General features: G+C 47.7%; 1 protein-coding gene across 3 annotated transcripts in view; it reads right to left on the bottom strand.

The window, feature by feature from the left end:
* Window positions 1–13,979, bottom strand: part of FREM3 (FRAS1 related extracellular matrix 3) — a 345,523-nt gene that overhangs the window by 264,853 nt on the left and 66,691 nt on the right. For all 3 annotated transcript variants that reach the window (XM_029599602.1, XM_029599686.1, XM_029599769.1), the window contains exon 3: window positions 4,366–4,512. In XM_029599602.1, the coding sequence (XP_029455462.1) occupies window positions 4,366–4,512 (147 nt within the window). The remainder of the gene's footprint in view (window positions 1–4,365; window positions 4,513–13,979) is intronic.

The raw sequence follows: 13,979 nt of genomic DNA on the forward strand, positions 1-13,979 counted from the left end.
CGTGATTTTGACCCACTCCTCCCAAAACAGGGACAAACGACCTCCGATTCGGGGGAAGGAGGAATGGGTCAGCGCGCCTTCATTGCGAGGGTTTCCCGGCGGGCAAAGCTGGGAGGATCCCAATTGCTGCGGTCGCCTGCCTCGAAAGGAAGGAGACCACGATTGAGACCTCGGGCCTTGCTGTTTCTGGGAAAAGGAGCCACCCCTACCGTAGCGAAATCTGCGCTGCCCTCGGAACCGGGATCGCACATTCCCGAAAAGACGAAACTGACGGGGCTTATCCCCCAGGTCCTTGATGAGTTGATCCAATTCCTCACCAAACAATAACTTCCCCTTGAAGGGGAAAGAAGCTAGACGCGATTTTGAGGAGGCATCTGCCGACCACCGACGGAGCCAAAGCAAACGCCGAGCCGCGACCGCCGCTGACATAGTGCGGGCCGAGGTCCTCAACAGATCTTACAAGGCGTCCGCCGTGTAAGCGACCGCTGCTTCCACACAATTGGCCTGTTCCGCCTCGGCCGGCGGCAGCTCCTGCGTGGTAAACAATTGCTGAACCCAGCGGAGCGTGGCCCTCTGCACCATGCTGCTACACGCCGCTGCCCGGACTCCTAAAGCCGCTATCTCAAACATGCGCTTCGGAATAACCTCCAACTTCCTGTCTTGGAGATCTTTCAAGGCTACTCCTCCCGTAACGGGAATGGTAGTATGCTTAACCACGGCAGTGACTGCCGAATCCACAGAAGGAACCTTAAAAATTTCCAGAGAATCTGCGGGCAGAGGATATAATTTATTCATCGCCCGGCTAACGCACAGGGATGCCTCTGGAACCTCCCATTCCTTAGATACGAGCTGTATGACTTTGGGATGTAATGGAAAGGTTTGTGGGGGGGCCCACAGACCCGCCATCGCTACATCCCCTGTGGACGTATCTGTATCTTGCTGCGGCGCCGGGATTTCTAATTCTTTCAAAACATGCATAATTAAAAAGTTCAGCTCATCCTTACCAAAAAAGGCGCAAAACCTGGGGGTCATCCCTTCGATTGACCCCTGAGCATCCGAGACCTCTGTCCCTGCGCCATCCGGAGAGCCCTGACCGAAATCCGGGCCACCTGGACCCCCCGACGGGTGGATTGCGGCTGCGTCCAAAGCCCCCGCCTTGTCATGAGCCCCAGACGTTCCTGGAACCGGAGACACCTTAGGGACCTTTGCGGGAGGGGGGTCATCCGGCTCCCAACCTGCCTCTGCCTCCAAAATGCCTGGTGCATTAATAAAACAAATTTGGACGAAAACAGGACTTTTCGTTTGTTTGAGCTGGCCGCGGGATGAGTCTGAAGGGGGGGGGGGGGGGTCCGAGGAGCATCCAGCTCTGACCCACTGCGCGGGCTTAAGGCCGGCGGCAAAAGAGAAGAGGAATCATCATCCTCCGACAGTAACTCAGCAGGCAGCCGCGTGTTCAAAATGGCCGCCGGCTCCCTCTCACAGGGAGGCGGGGCTGACGACCGCGCGGCTGACATCCTTCCCTGCCGCGTCGAGGAGGAGGCTAAAGTGCCGCTGCGGGCAGCGCTCGGCCCCCGGGAGGGTCCTTCGCCCCCGGGAATGCAGCAGGAGCAGAGACCCTCCCTGGAGAGTCGCGCCCCCGCCCTACCACAGGCCGTGCAGGCCGAAGACCGCGGCATCCCCGAGACTGCAGGAAAAAAAAAAAAAAAAACGCGCCAAAGGTACGTGGCCTCAGGCCAGGAAAAATCGCGCCAAAAAGCAAAGCAAAACGCCACCAAATCGCCATGAAAAAATCGCCGGGTGAACAAATAGCCACCCCCTCCGGAGTCCCTGGTCTGATAAGCGCGGCAGGCTAGGGCTTTAATAGAAATTACTGCCTGCCACCAACAGGACTTACGCGGCCTTAAAAGCCTTTTTTTTTTTTTTTTTTTTAAATAAAGAAAGCCCTCTTCAGATTAAACAACCTGGAATGAATACCCCTAGGGGAGGGGGGGGGGGAGGGTGACCGGCCCACCGGTAAGCTCTCCCCCAGGACCAAAGGGACACAATTCCGGGAACCAGAGTGAGAGCAATGCCCTCAACGCCTGCCTAAACGCTTAAGGAAAAACAAAACACCAACTAATAACTTTCTATCTTTTTTTTTTTTTTTTAAACTAGTAAGAACCAGTTGATCTAGACAGTATAGTATAGGCAGAAATCTTAAAAATAACACCTGAAAGGAATTTAGTCAGGACAGACAGGACCGCAGGTTATGCCTCTCAATCTGCTGTAGTCAGAGGAAATACTGAGGGCTGGCAGGTGGCACACCAGTATATCTAGGGGGTGCTTTCAGTTTTCTCTCTGACTCCATCTGCTGGAGGGGAGGCATAACCCAGCAGTCTGGACTGATCCTGGTACGTACAGGGAACGTATGTTTTCCTTTGTTTGGAAAAGACGTCCTCCTTGGGTGTCCAAAAGGGTACTATTTCAATCCAAACTTAGAGGTGGACTGGGGGCACCAAATCTGGTTTGGTATTATGCATCGGCTCAGCTACGAGTGATGGTTGACTGGCATAGGCAGAGAGAACAGAAACAATGGGTGACCATCGAACAAAATTTAGTAGGAAAGATGCCTTTGTCAGTGATGATTTGGCAACCTAAGCAGACGTGGCGACCTATATGTGAGATGCCTCCTAGCACTCATAATATCCTGTGTCTCTGGTGGCAATGGAGAAGGATGCTCATTGACCAAAGAAATTATTTTTATAGTACCTCTATTTATAATAACCTTGACTATACTCAGAATTGGAGATATGTCAGTATAGGACCTGGGTAGATAGAGGTATTTCTTTCCTAGGGCAGGTTTGGGAGGATAATTGTATATTATCCTGGGAAGATTTTAGAAGCAAATTTGCCTTACATAACAAAAATTTCATGTATTATGCTCAATTATGCCACTTTGTACATTCTCCGGTAGTACGTCAGGACTTTGTCAAAAGAAGAACTCTCATGGAGGGTTATTGCTCCATGGCTGACAAATTAACAGGAGTGATTTCCAAAATATATAACTTATTAAATATATTCTTATTAAACAATTGGAGGGAGATCATCTCTCTGGGAGAGAGATGCAGCACCTATTAATGAGAAAGATTGGGATCTGATTTTTTTACGTACAGCTAAGACTTCCAGCTTGGTGGGGATTTTGAAAAATTCTTATAAATTACTGTTTAAGTGGTAATCTGATGCCAGAGAGACTACATCGCATGTATCCCGAAGTTAGTAATAGTTGTTGGAGGCAATGCGGGGTGATGGGGGTCTCTCTACCATATTTGGTGGAGTTGACCATCTATATTGTCATTTTGGCAGGAAGTTTATATTTTTGTGGAGAAATTAACAGGATTACAACTGGCACCATGTGTGAAATCAGTTTCATTAAACTTTCCCATTTCAGAGGGTTAAAATATATGCATCAGTTACTAGTTCATCAAATAGTTCTTGCGGCACGAGGTGAAATTGCTCTAAAATGGAGGACACCTGAAGTGCTCACTATTCTCAATTTAGTCCGCCATCTTTACCTTTTAAGAAAAATTACCGCTATACGGAAACAGACAGTTTCTCACTTCAAGAAGGTCTGGGCTCCTTATGTGACTTGGAAGGCCTCTAATTCTTAGGGGCCATGAGGGAATCGCCGTCCCACTTGAGTGATTAGAAATGTATTCTCTATTAATGTTTGTCCTCTTGCTACTCTCATTTGGAATAGACTATTATAAATAGGGATTGTTTGGTATACTTGGCCTGTTATTATATTATACAATGGGTTGTGGTTACTCTGTTTGTACTTCTCTTGCATAAAGGATTAGAGGAGGGTTGAGGGGGGAAGGAGTAGGGGAGGGAGAATGGGGGAAATTCATAATGACTATGATAATCTTTGAAGGAATATGATGCATATGCTGATGTTTTGTTGTCTTTATTGATTCTTTTAATAAAATTTAAGTAAAAAAACCCAAAAATTTGGCCTGGTGGATGCAAATGAAAGCTTATGGTGCCATAGACCCAGTAGAGGCTGGTTCCCTTGGAGCCAGAAGACCAAAGGGGGATCTGAAACCTCATTTTGGAACAGAGAGAACTACCTGAATAGCTTTACTCTGATTACTGCAGCAAAACCCTCGGGTAAAACCTACCCACAGGGTTTGCCAGACTACTACCTCATACTGTTGCAAAGCATTCTGCTTTAGTAGCTAGTCAAGTTCAAAATGAAGCAAATGCTTCTCTCTACAAGCACAAACACACATTTCAAAATAATAATCCAGAAACTTTCCAAATGTGATATCTCAGATTGAATGTCGATATATATAAAAAATAATAAATAAATAAATAAATGTTACTTACTGATGAATGATGTCTCTCCCAAGTATCCACGGCGTCTGAGAGTCACCTCCAGGATCTTGGAGTCTTCATCAATGGTGTAGTCACCCCGTTCCAGTGAGACCCACGCCCAGTTCAAACGGAATGGTTGGCTCTTTAAGATATTTCCTCCTGTAAAGCATGGGAATGACTTTCCTATCATGGCAATTTCATACTAAGTGCTACATGGACAACTTGAGAAAAAATAGCTTCTCTGGGGCCTTTGCTAAAAACAATACACTTACCATTCTAAAATGCACACCTGCATCTACAGTACACTCTCCAAGCAAAGTGACTGGCTACTTCAATGTCATAAGGGAAAACCTAAGCAAGTTACTGGCTATACCCAATTCTAGCTATGGACTTTTCTTTCTTTTGAAAAATAGGTATGCTAATAATCCTATAAATAAATACAAACCTGAATTTTCTTCAGCATATTATTGTTATGTTTGCTGTGAAATTCAGGGCCAGAAACCTTGCATTTTGATTGGCTGAGGGCTTCAATAAACAAGATACTATGGATCCAAAATCCCAGTTGTATCTAACAACTTGAGATTTCTTTGTGAAAAAGAGAATCACAGTGTTTGGGTCTCTTTTCCAATTTTCTTCTTACAATCTGATGATTTATAGTACCAGTAACAATCCCCTCAGAAGACCTCTCATTTGTGCCCTTGCCTTTGCTTCTGTTTATCAACATTGCTTCTATGGTATAAAAACGGTTATGAAATGCTCATCTTTGTTCATCATTACATAACTGTCATTTCCCTATTATCTGCAGCTAATGGGAAACTTTTACTAACTGCTAAACATGCATTTAAATAACAACTGCTTGAGGGAGAGCAGGTGGCTTAGTGGTTATACTAGGAATCAGGAGGCCAACACTCACTGTGAGAAAATCACTTTGTGACTGATTTATTAAGCTTTGTTCCCACAGAGTACACACAGAATGGGAAAAGCCTTAGTAAATCAGGCTCTTTATGTTTCAATGCCTCAGGTACCAAACAAAAAGATATAAAAGATATTACTGTATATTCTTGAAAAGTTTTATCAAAACAAAATCATAATATTCAAATCATAATATACAACAGCAGCAACCACAAAAGTTCCAAAATAAATCAAAATTCAATACACAAATAATCAAAAACACAGAAAAAGGGCCCACAAACATTGAACAGATAAGTAACAGAACAAAAAACAATTACACAAAACAGACAAAAAATAAAAAAAAATTATGTCTCTGACCACCCTTCAAAAGAGTATTTTATTGGCGAGCCAAAAAAAAAAAAACCTTAAAAAATAATTGAAGATTTTCATAACGATGAATCCATGACCTACAGTAACACAAGACTCCTTCAAGATCTCAAAACCATGAGCCAAGTGACTCTGGAGGCCATCATCTTTAATTGTGTCACTCCCAGTCCACTAATGAACCTTTAACCTGATATATTGTTACATTCCCCATCTGCACCCGTCCCGCGCACGGCCCTGCTCACCTTTATGGTTCCTTGGCAGGTCCCGGGTCGGCCTCCCTAGTGATAGCTGATAGCACTTCCAGGCCCCAGCGTCCCGCGGCGGTGGTCGCTGGGTCTTCCACTGCGCACCAGGCCTCACGCCGGAGATCGGCGTCTTCGGCGCTGTTGGCCACACCCCTGCGCGTGCACGGACCACCCAGCCTCTTGTAGGGCCAAGGGCGGGTCTTAACTCCACGGTGCGCCCTGATTGATTCTCTTTAATAAGGAAGTCCCTGCCTGCACTTCCTTGCCTTGGCAATCGAGTCGGCTTATGCTAGATTGCCTCCACGTTTGTACTTGCTCCTGTCTTGTTCTAAGTCTCGTTCCAGGATTCTTCTGTTCCAGTTCTGTTCCTGCCTTGTTCCTGCTTCCTAATTCCAGTGTCCTTCTGTTCCTGTTCGTCTGTTTGTCTCCCAGGTAGTACCTCCGGACTGACTCTCTGGTACTGACCTCGGCCTGCTTCTTGACCCGTCTACCTGCCTGCCTGTCTCCTGACTCCAGTCTGTTCCTCGACCTGCCTGCCTCCTGCCTCCAGTCTGCTCCTCGACTTGCTTACCGCCTGCCTCCTGACTCGTCTGTTCCTCGACCTGCCTGCCTGCCGCCTGCCTTCTGACTCCAGTCTGTTCCTTGACTCGCCTGCCTGCTGCCTGCCTTCTGATGTCAGCCTGCCTGTGACTTCGTCAGACCTCCGGTACCTGACCTCTGCTTTGTTTACCATTCTTCGGACTGACTCCTGGACTTTGACATCTGCCTGTTTGACCTCGTCTCTAGATTCTGGCTCTGTTCCTAGCCTTGTTATCAACTACGCTATTCTCGTCCTCCTTGTTCCACCTGACCTCCAGTCTCGAACTTGACCACGCTCCCCTTCTGTCTGTGGGCACGCCAGACTTCCTCTCTCCCAGGAGACCCTGCGAGGCCCACCTAAGTCCAAGTGGCCCTAGTCCCTACGGGCTCCTCCCGGGGGGACCTCAGGTTTCCAGTGGTGAAGCTCTTCCTAGCCTCTGTCTCCATCCGTGCTCCGCCCCCTGGGGGCAGTTGCCTCCTGGTCCCTACCAGGTGGCGGATCTCCACTGCCACAGGACAAGGGTCCACCCCCAAGCGCAACATATATTTAAAACAAATAGGTGAAGGAAACTAACACAATATTTGTAAATTCAGATGAAGAACATCAGACCAGGGGTGCATATTCTTTCCATCTTTGAATTCTTGTGACTCCACCCTGAAATTTACTTACACTATGAATCCTAAGCATCAATCGGTTTGACACCATCATTTTTAGGAAACCAAAAGATTAGAACATAAGAACATAAGAAACTGCCATGCTGGGTCAGACCAAGGGTCCATCAAGCCCAGCATCCTGTTTCCAACAGAGGCCAAACCAGGCCACAAGAACCTGGCAAGTACCCAAACACCAAGAAGATCCCATGCTACTGATGCCAGTAGGTCTTGGGGGAGTCAGGAGGGTGGGGGGTTGTAGTTAGTATGGTTCTCACAGAATTACATTTTAAAATATGTGGCGTTCATGTCTCTCTCAGCCAAAAAGGTTCCCGACCCCTGCACTAGGGGATCATCTTGGAGAAGACGTCCCCCAGTCATCGGGGCCAGCGAGGGTTCCCTGTGCTGCCTAGAGATTATAGGTAATTGAATGAAGAAAAAAATTGGGAGACAAAACTCTCCCCCTTCCCAGAGCTGTTTAAATGTTCTAAAATCTAACCCAGGGCCTCCAATTTACTCATCTGAATTGACTTCACTCACACAATCCAAAGGTTTTCAATGGGTAAACATAATCCCTTCACCTGTTATCCCTGTGTACTTCTTACCAGGGGCAAATCATTTTCTGCCACCTCACACTCCCAAATTAATCAATTAATCACTCCTAACATAAAAAGGAACTTCAGTCATGATTTATGGCCACTGCTTGTTATAAAAATCTTTCCCCTATCCTACAACTAATCTAATCAGTTTCTGACAGTTTTTAAAACTAGGTGCCCCTTCAGTGCTATAGTCTCATTAACCCAGATGGCTGGGATAAGAAGCCTGATGTAATGTGTGTAATTGGTTATATTATCCCCCTTCAGTAGCATCCAATAGCAGGAGCAGATACCATTGGGCTCAAGCAATTACTTTCATCAGAGCAGGCAAAAGCGGAACAAAATGTTGCAATCAGAAACTAATAAGTCAATAAAGGATTTAAAGAGACAAAGCTGCCTATGTGGGTATCTACCCTGCAGTAAGAATGGGAAATAATCAGCCAGACCAAACTAGGGTTTAATCTCCATCTATACTCCATTATAAATAAATTGTTTATCTTAATTTTATATTCCTTCATTTATTATTCATACTGATATGCCTGTGGCTAGTTACCCCATATGTTGATTGTTTTATTCATTTTGTGTTTACTATTGTTGTTTAATTTTAATTTAGATTTAACAATTTTTTTTATATCACTTTGATTTAATTAGAAAAGCAATTAAGAAACTAAACTAAACTAATCCCATGAAGAATTATAGCTTGGAAAACTAATTTACAATCTGCAAAAAGAAAACAATAAACCTTGTTTTACGTTCACATACTTTTGGTTGACTACCGTGTGCCTTCCTCTCCCGCCAATTCTCTCCAGCAGAGAGGAACTACACCATAGGCGACAATGAGCTCTTAGCTATAAAGGTAGCCTTGGAAGAGTGGCACTCTTGGCTACAGGGGGCACAACACCAGTTTACGGTATACACAGACCATAAAAACCTAGAGTACCTGCATCGGGCACAACGACTCAACCCGCGACAGGCATGTTGGGCCCTATTCTTCACCCGATTCAATTTTATTCTCCGTTACCAACCTGCCGGGAAGAATATCAAGGCCGACGCCCTATATCGTGATTTTGAGTCTACAGAGAATGCTGATGAACCGCAGTTCATCATCTACTGTCTGCCACCATGACCATCTCTCCCGGGAAGACCCTGGTTCCGCCGCACTTGCAGAAGCAAGTCTTTTGCATGGGCTCACGATTCCCACTGCTCCGGCCATCCAGGACAATCTCGGATTTTACAAACCCTGCGCCGATACTATTGGTGGCCTAAGGTCAACAAGGATGTCCGGGCTTACGTGGAGTCCTGCCAGTCATGTGCTCTTCACAAGAGGATCCCAGGGGTGACCCCAGGCTTGCTTCAGCCCTTACCAGCTCCCTCTGAACCATGGACCCACCTGGCAACAGACTTTGTGGTCGATCTGCCATTATCCAGTGGCAACACAGTCATATGGGTGGTCATCGACCGGATTAGAAAATGGCGCATTTTGTGCCACTCCCAGGGTTGCCGTCCGCACCACAGCTGGCCCAGCTGTTCGTCCAGCACATCTTCAGACTTCATGGCCTACCAAAAAGTATCCTTTCGGATCAAGGCCCTCAATTTACTGCCAGGTTTTGGAGGGCCCTCTGCCAGAAGTTCAACGTTACTTTAGACTATACGTCTGCTTACCACCCACAGGCCAATAGTCTTGTGGAGAGAACAAACCAAACCTTAAAGCAGTTCCTCTGTATTTATGTCAATGAGAAACAGGATGACTGGGCAAGTCTGCTACCATGGGCAGAATTTGCACTCAATTCTCATCTTTGCATGGCTACCGGATCCTCGCCATTTCAGATAGTGTATGGGAAGCAGCCACGCCCACCGCTGCCAGTTCCCATTTCAGTTACGTCCCCGGTAGCCCAACTCTCTGCAGACGAGTTACACCGCCTGTGGATCTCCACACGACATGCGCTGATCAAAGCCGGTCAGGCGGCAAAAAGGTATGCCGATCAATGAAGAAGACTATATCCGCCTCTCAGGCCGGGTCAAAAGGTATGGCTGAGCACACAGTTCATCCGCCTGAAGCTGCCATCAGCGCGACTAGCCTCGCGGTTTATTGGGCCGTTTCCCATCATTCGACAGGTTGGTGCCGTATCATATCAACTTCGTCTTCCGCCTTCACTCAAGATACACAACACATTCCATGTTTCCCTCTTGAAGCCCCTGGTGTTATCATGGCCTTCCAGTACGCCTCCGACTCCCCAACCTATTGCCTCCGAAGATGACCTCAGTCCGAGAGGTCTTGGACATGAGAAAGCATAGGAAGAAATGGGAGTACCTGTTAGCGTGGGAGGGGTTCGACCCCGAAGAAAACACCTGGGAGCCGTTGGCCAACATCTTGGACCGGGGCTTGCTTGAGCAATTTCATAAAGACCATCCGTCTAAACCCAGGCCTCCAGGGAGGCGCCCTAAAGAGGGGAGTACTGTTGTGTTATGCAGTCGCGGCCGTCCGCGACCGCGTCCCCCTACCTGACTGGGCCGGTGGGCCGCCGCAGCAGCATCGGGTGGATCGCGAGTGCTGGAGACTGTGGGCCTCCACGCGCCGGCGCGGGCATCCGCAGGCGTCTCCAGACTTGGGAGCCGTCCCTGCTCCCTCCTTGCGGCATCAGGTGGCTTCCCCCGAGGGCCGGAATCCAAGATGCTCGCCGCCATCTTAGGCATGAGGCCGCGCCCCCTCACTAGAATTAAAGGGACCTAAGCCCTTTAATTACCTACAGCTGCCTCCAATGAACCACAGCAGAGGAAGTATAAAAGGATACTTCCTCTGCTCATTCCTTGACTTGGCAACGTCCCACGTAGTCAGGTCTGCTTGCTTCGATGAGTTCTTCTACTTTGGATCCTTGTTCCTGTCTCATCTTGGTGTTCCTAGTTCCTGAATTCGGATTGGCTAGCGATGATTCCTGGTGTGTGACTTCGGACTGGCAAGCGGTGATTCCTGGTGTGTGACTTCGGACTGGTAAGTGGCGATCCCTCGGTGTAAGACCTTGGACTGGTAAGCGACGACCCTCTGGCACTAGACCTTGGACTTCTTCTGGACCATCGTCTTCAAGGGCCCACCTAAGTCCCAGCGACCCGGGTCCCTACGGGCTCCTCCCGGAGGGACCGCGGGCTTCCAGGGGTGAAGCTCCAGTTAGCCCTTGCACCGAACTCTCGACTCCTTGACCTCTCAAAGGTCCACCTAAGTCCCAGCGGTCCAGGTCCCTACGGGCTCCTCCTGGGGGGACCGCGGGCTTCCAGTGGCGGACACAGTTCCGCTCCTCGACGTCACGACTCTCAGTCTGCCTCCACGGTCGCCTCATCTCCAGTGCCGAGGGCCTGCTGGTCACATCTTCTGTCCTGCCTCGCCACCCGACGGGAGTACCTACGGATCCACTTCCTAAGGTACACCATCCTCCCATCGGCCAAAGGGTTCACAACCTGAGCATAACACTGTTGGTATTCTTTTTGCTTTTTTGTTTTAACTTTATTTTTATTGAATTTTATGCATTCAAATACAAACATATTTGAAAATAAAAAAAAAGGCTAAGGCAAACTATTGGCCATACAAAGGGAAATAAGAAAGAAAACAAAAAATTACATGACTGCACAAACCACATTAGTCCACAACCTGGCAAAGCAAAGAACGAAATGACTCGGAGGCTAAGAGTCAAGGAAAACGGGAAAAAAAAAGGAACGCGGGAAAAAAAAATTAAAAACAGTGCTGCTGACAAGAATCCACAGCTTACATAATTAAACGCAGTTGAAATCGTACTACTTTATCTGAAGTCTATACATTCTCTTAAGCTGTTGCGGTTTGTAAAATAAAAATTTAACAGAATTCGGAACTACCACACATTTGCAAGGATAATGAAACATACATGTAGCCCGCAAAGACAAAATCTGACCACAAAGCCAAAAACGTTTTCCTCCTTTCTTGCGTGGCCCTAGAAAGATCTGGAAATATCCATATTTTCTGTTCCTTAAGCAAGGCTTCATGACAATGAAAATAAAGCAGAGTTGCTTACCTGTAACAGGTGTTCTCACAGGACACCAGGATGTTAGTCTTCACATATGGGTGACATCATCAGGATGGAGCCCAATCACGGAAAACTTTTGTCAAAGTTTCTAGAACTTTGACTGGCACCTACTGGGCATGCCCATCATAGCACCAACCCTGCATCCAGCAGGGGTCCCCCTTCAGTCTTGTCTTATAGTCAAAATACATACGAAAAATAAGAAAACGTAACGAACCCAACACCGCAGGGTGGCGGGCGGGTTTAGTGAGGACTAACATCCTGCTGTCCTGTGAGAACACCTGTTACAGGTAAGCAACTCTGCTTTCTCACAGGACAAGCAGGATGGTAGTCCTCACATATGGGTGAGTACCGAGCTGAGGATGCCCGAGCAATGCACCAAATGCACCCAACGACGTGCAACAGGCACAACAACTGGGGTGAAAATTTGGTTAAACGGGCATCCTGAACCCTGATGAGTCGGTGGAAGGCTGTTGGTACATTAATTGGCAAATAAGTTGCGTAGGACAGACTGGCCGAAGATGGAATCATGTATGCCAGCCTTGTCTAAGCAATAATAAGGCATCGAGAGAACTCCAGGTAGCAGCCTTACAAATGTCAGTAAGTGGCAACGAACGGAGGTGCGCTACTGAGGTCGCCATGACCCTGATAGAGTGTGCCTTGACACAGTCTTGGAGCGAAATGCCTGCCTGCTGATAGCAAAAGGAAATACAGTCCGCTAACCAGGAGGAGAGGGTCTGCTTCCCCACAGGTTTACCCAATTTGGTGGTATCAAAAGAGACAAACAATTGAGTGGACTTTCTGTGGGCGGCTGTACGGTCTAGGTAGAAAGCTAGAGCACGCGTACAGTTGAGAATTTGCAGAGCCTGTTCTCCTGGATTTGAATGGGGTCTGGGAAAGAAAGTGGGTCGTATAATGGATTGATTAATATGAAACTCCAATACTACCTTAGGCAAAAACTTAGGGTGAGTGCGGAGTACTACCCTGTCATGCAGAAGTTTAGTGTAAGGCAGATAGGTAACTAAGGCCTGCAACTCACTAAATCTGCGAGCGGATGTGATCGCCATGAGAAAAATCACCTTCCAGGTGAGATAGCGGAGATCACAGGATTAGAGAGGCTCAAACGGCGGTTTCATGAGCCGCCCCAAAACCACGTTAAGGTCCCAAGAAGGGGCCAGAGGGCGCAATGGAGGATTTAGGTGCAGCAAGCCCCTCAAAAAGCGTGTTACTAGGGGTTGTACCGATATGGAAGGCGGCCACCTTTATGGAAGGCGGTCACCGCAATGACATGCACCCTGATAGAGGAAGTTTTTTAGGCCTAACTCTGAGAGGTGCCAGAGATAGTCCAGAAACTTCGCTGTTGAACAAGTGAAGGGGTCGATGGACATGGAAGTACACCATACCGTAAACCTGTTTCATTTATAGCGATAAGACTTTCTTGTAGAAGGCTTTCGTGAAGCTACCAGAACATGGGAAAATGGCTCTGAAAGGTTAAGAGGCTGAAGTATTAACCTTTCAACATCCAGGCAGTCAGAGATAGGGTCTGGAGGTTGGGATGACGTAGGCATCCGTCGTTCTGAGTGATCAGAAGCGGGTCCTTCCCCAGAGGAATGTGTCAGCGAATTGATAGGTCCTGAAGTATTGGAAACCACACCTGGCATGGCCAGTGAGGGGCTATCAGAATCATCAATCCCTAGTCCTTTCGCAACTTCACGAGAGTCCTTGAAATGAGTGGAAGTGGAGGGTATGCATAAAGGAGACCGCTGGTCCATGAGAGGGAGAAAGCGTCTCTTGGCTGCAAGTGTTGGCTGCGAGTGAGAGAGCAGAAGTTTCCTACAATGCGGTTGAGGATTGACGCAAAGAGGTCTATGTGAGGGCAACCCCAGCGTTCGAATACTGAGTCCGCTACTGTGGGGTTGAGGGACCACTTATGCAGTTGAAAAGTGCGACTCGGCTTGTCTGCCAACACATTGTCCACTCCCGGCAAGTAGGTGGCCCTGAGGCACATCGAGTGGGAAAGGGCCTCCGCCCATATCTGTGCAGCTTCCTGAAACAGGAAGTAGGAGCCCGTTCCCCCTTTCTTGTTGATGTACCACATGGCCACCTGGTTGTCGGTTTGAATCAGGATGACCTTGTTGGTGAGGTAATCCTGAAAGACCCTGAGAGCATATCTGATTGCACGAAGCTCTAGGAAATTTATCTGGTGTTTGGCTTCCTCTGGAGACCAGATG

Source organism: Rhinatrema bivittatum, chromosome 1, assembly GCF_901001135.1.
Source record: "Rhinatrema bivittatum chromosome 1, aRhiBiv1.1, whole genome shotgun sequence".
Taxonomy (NCBI): domain Eukaryota; kingdom Metazoa; phylum Chordata; class Amphibia; order Gymnophiona; family Rhinatrematidae; genus Rhinatrema; species Rhinatrema bivittatum.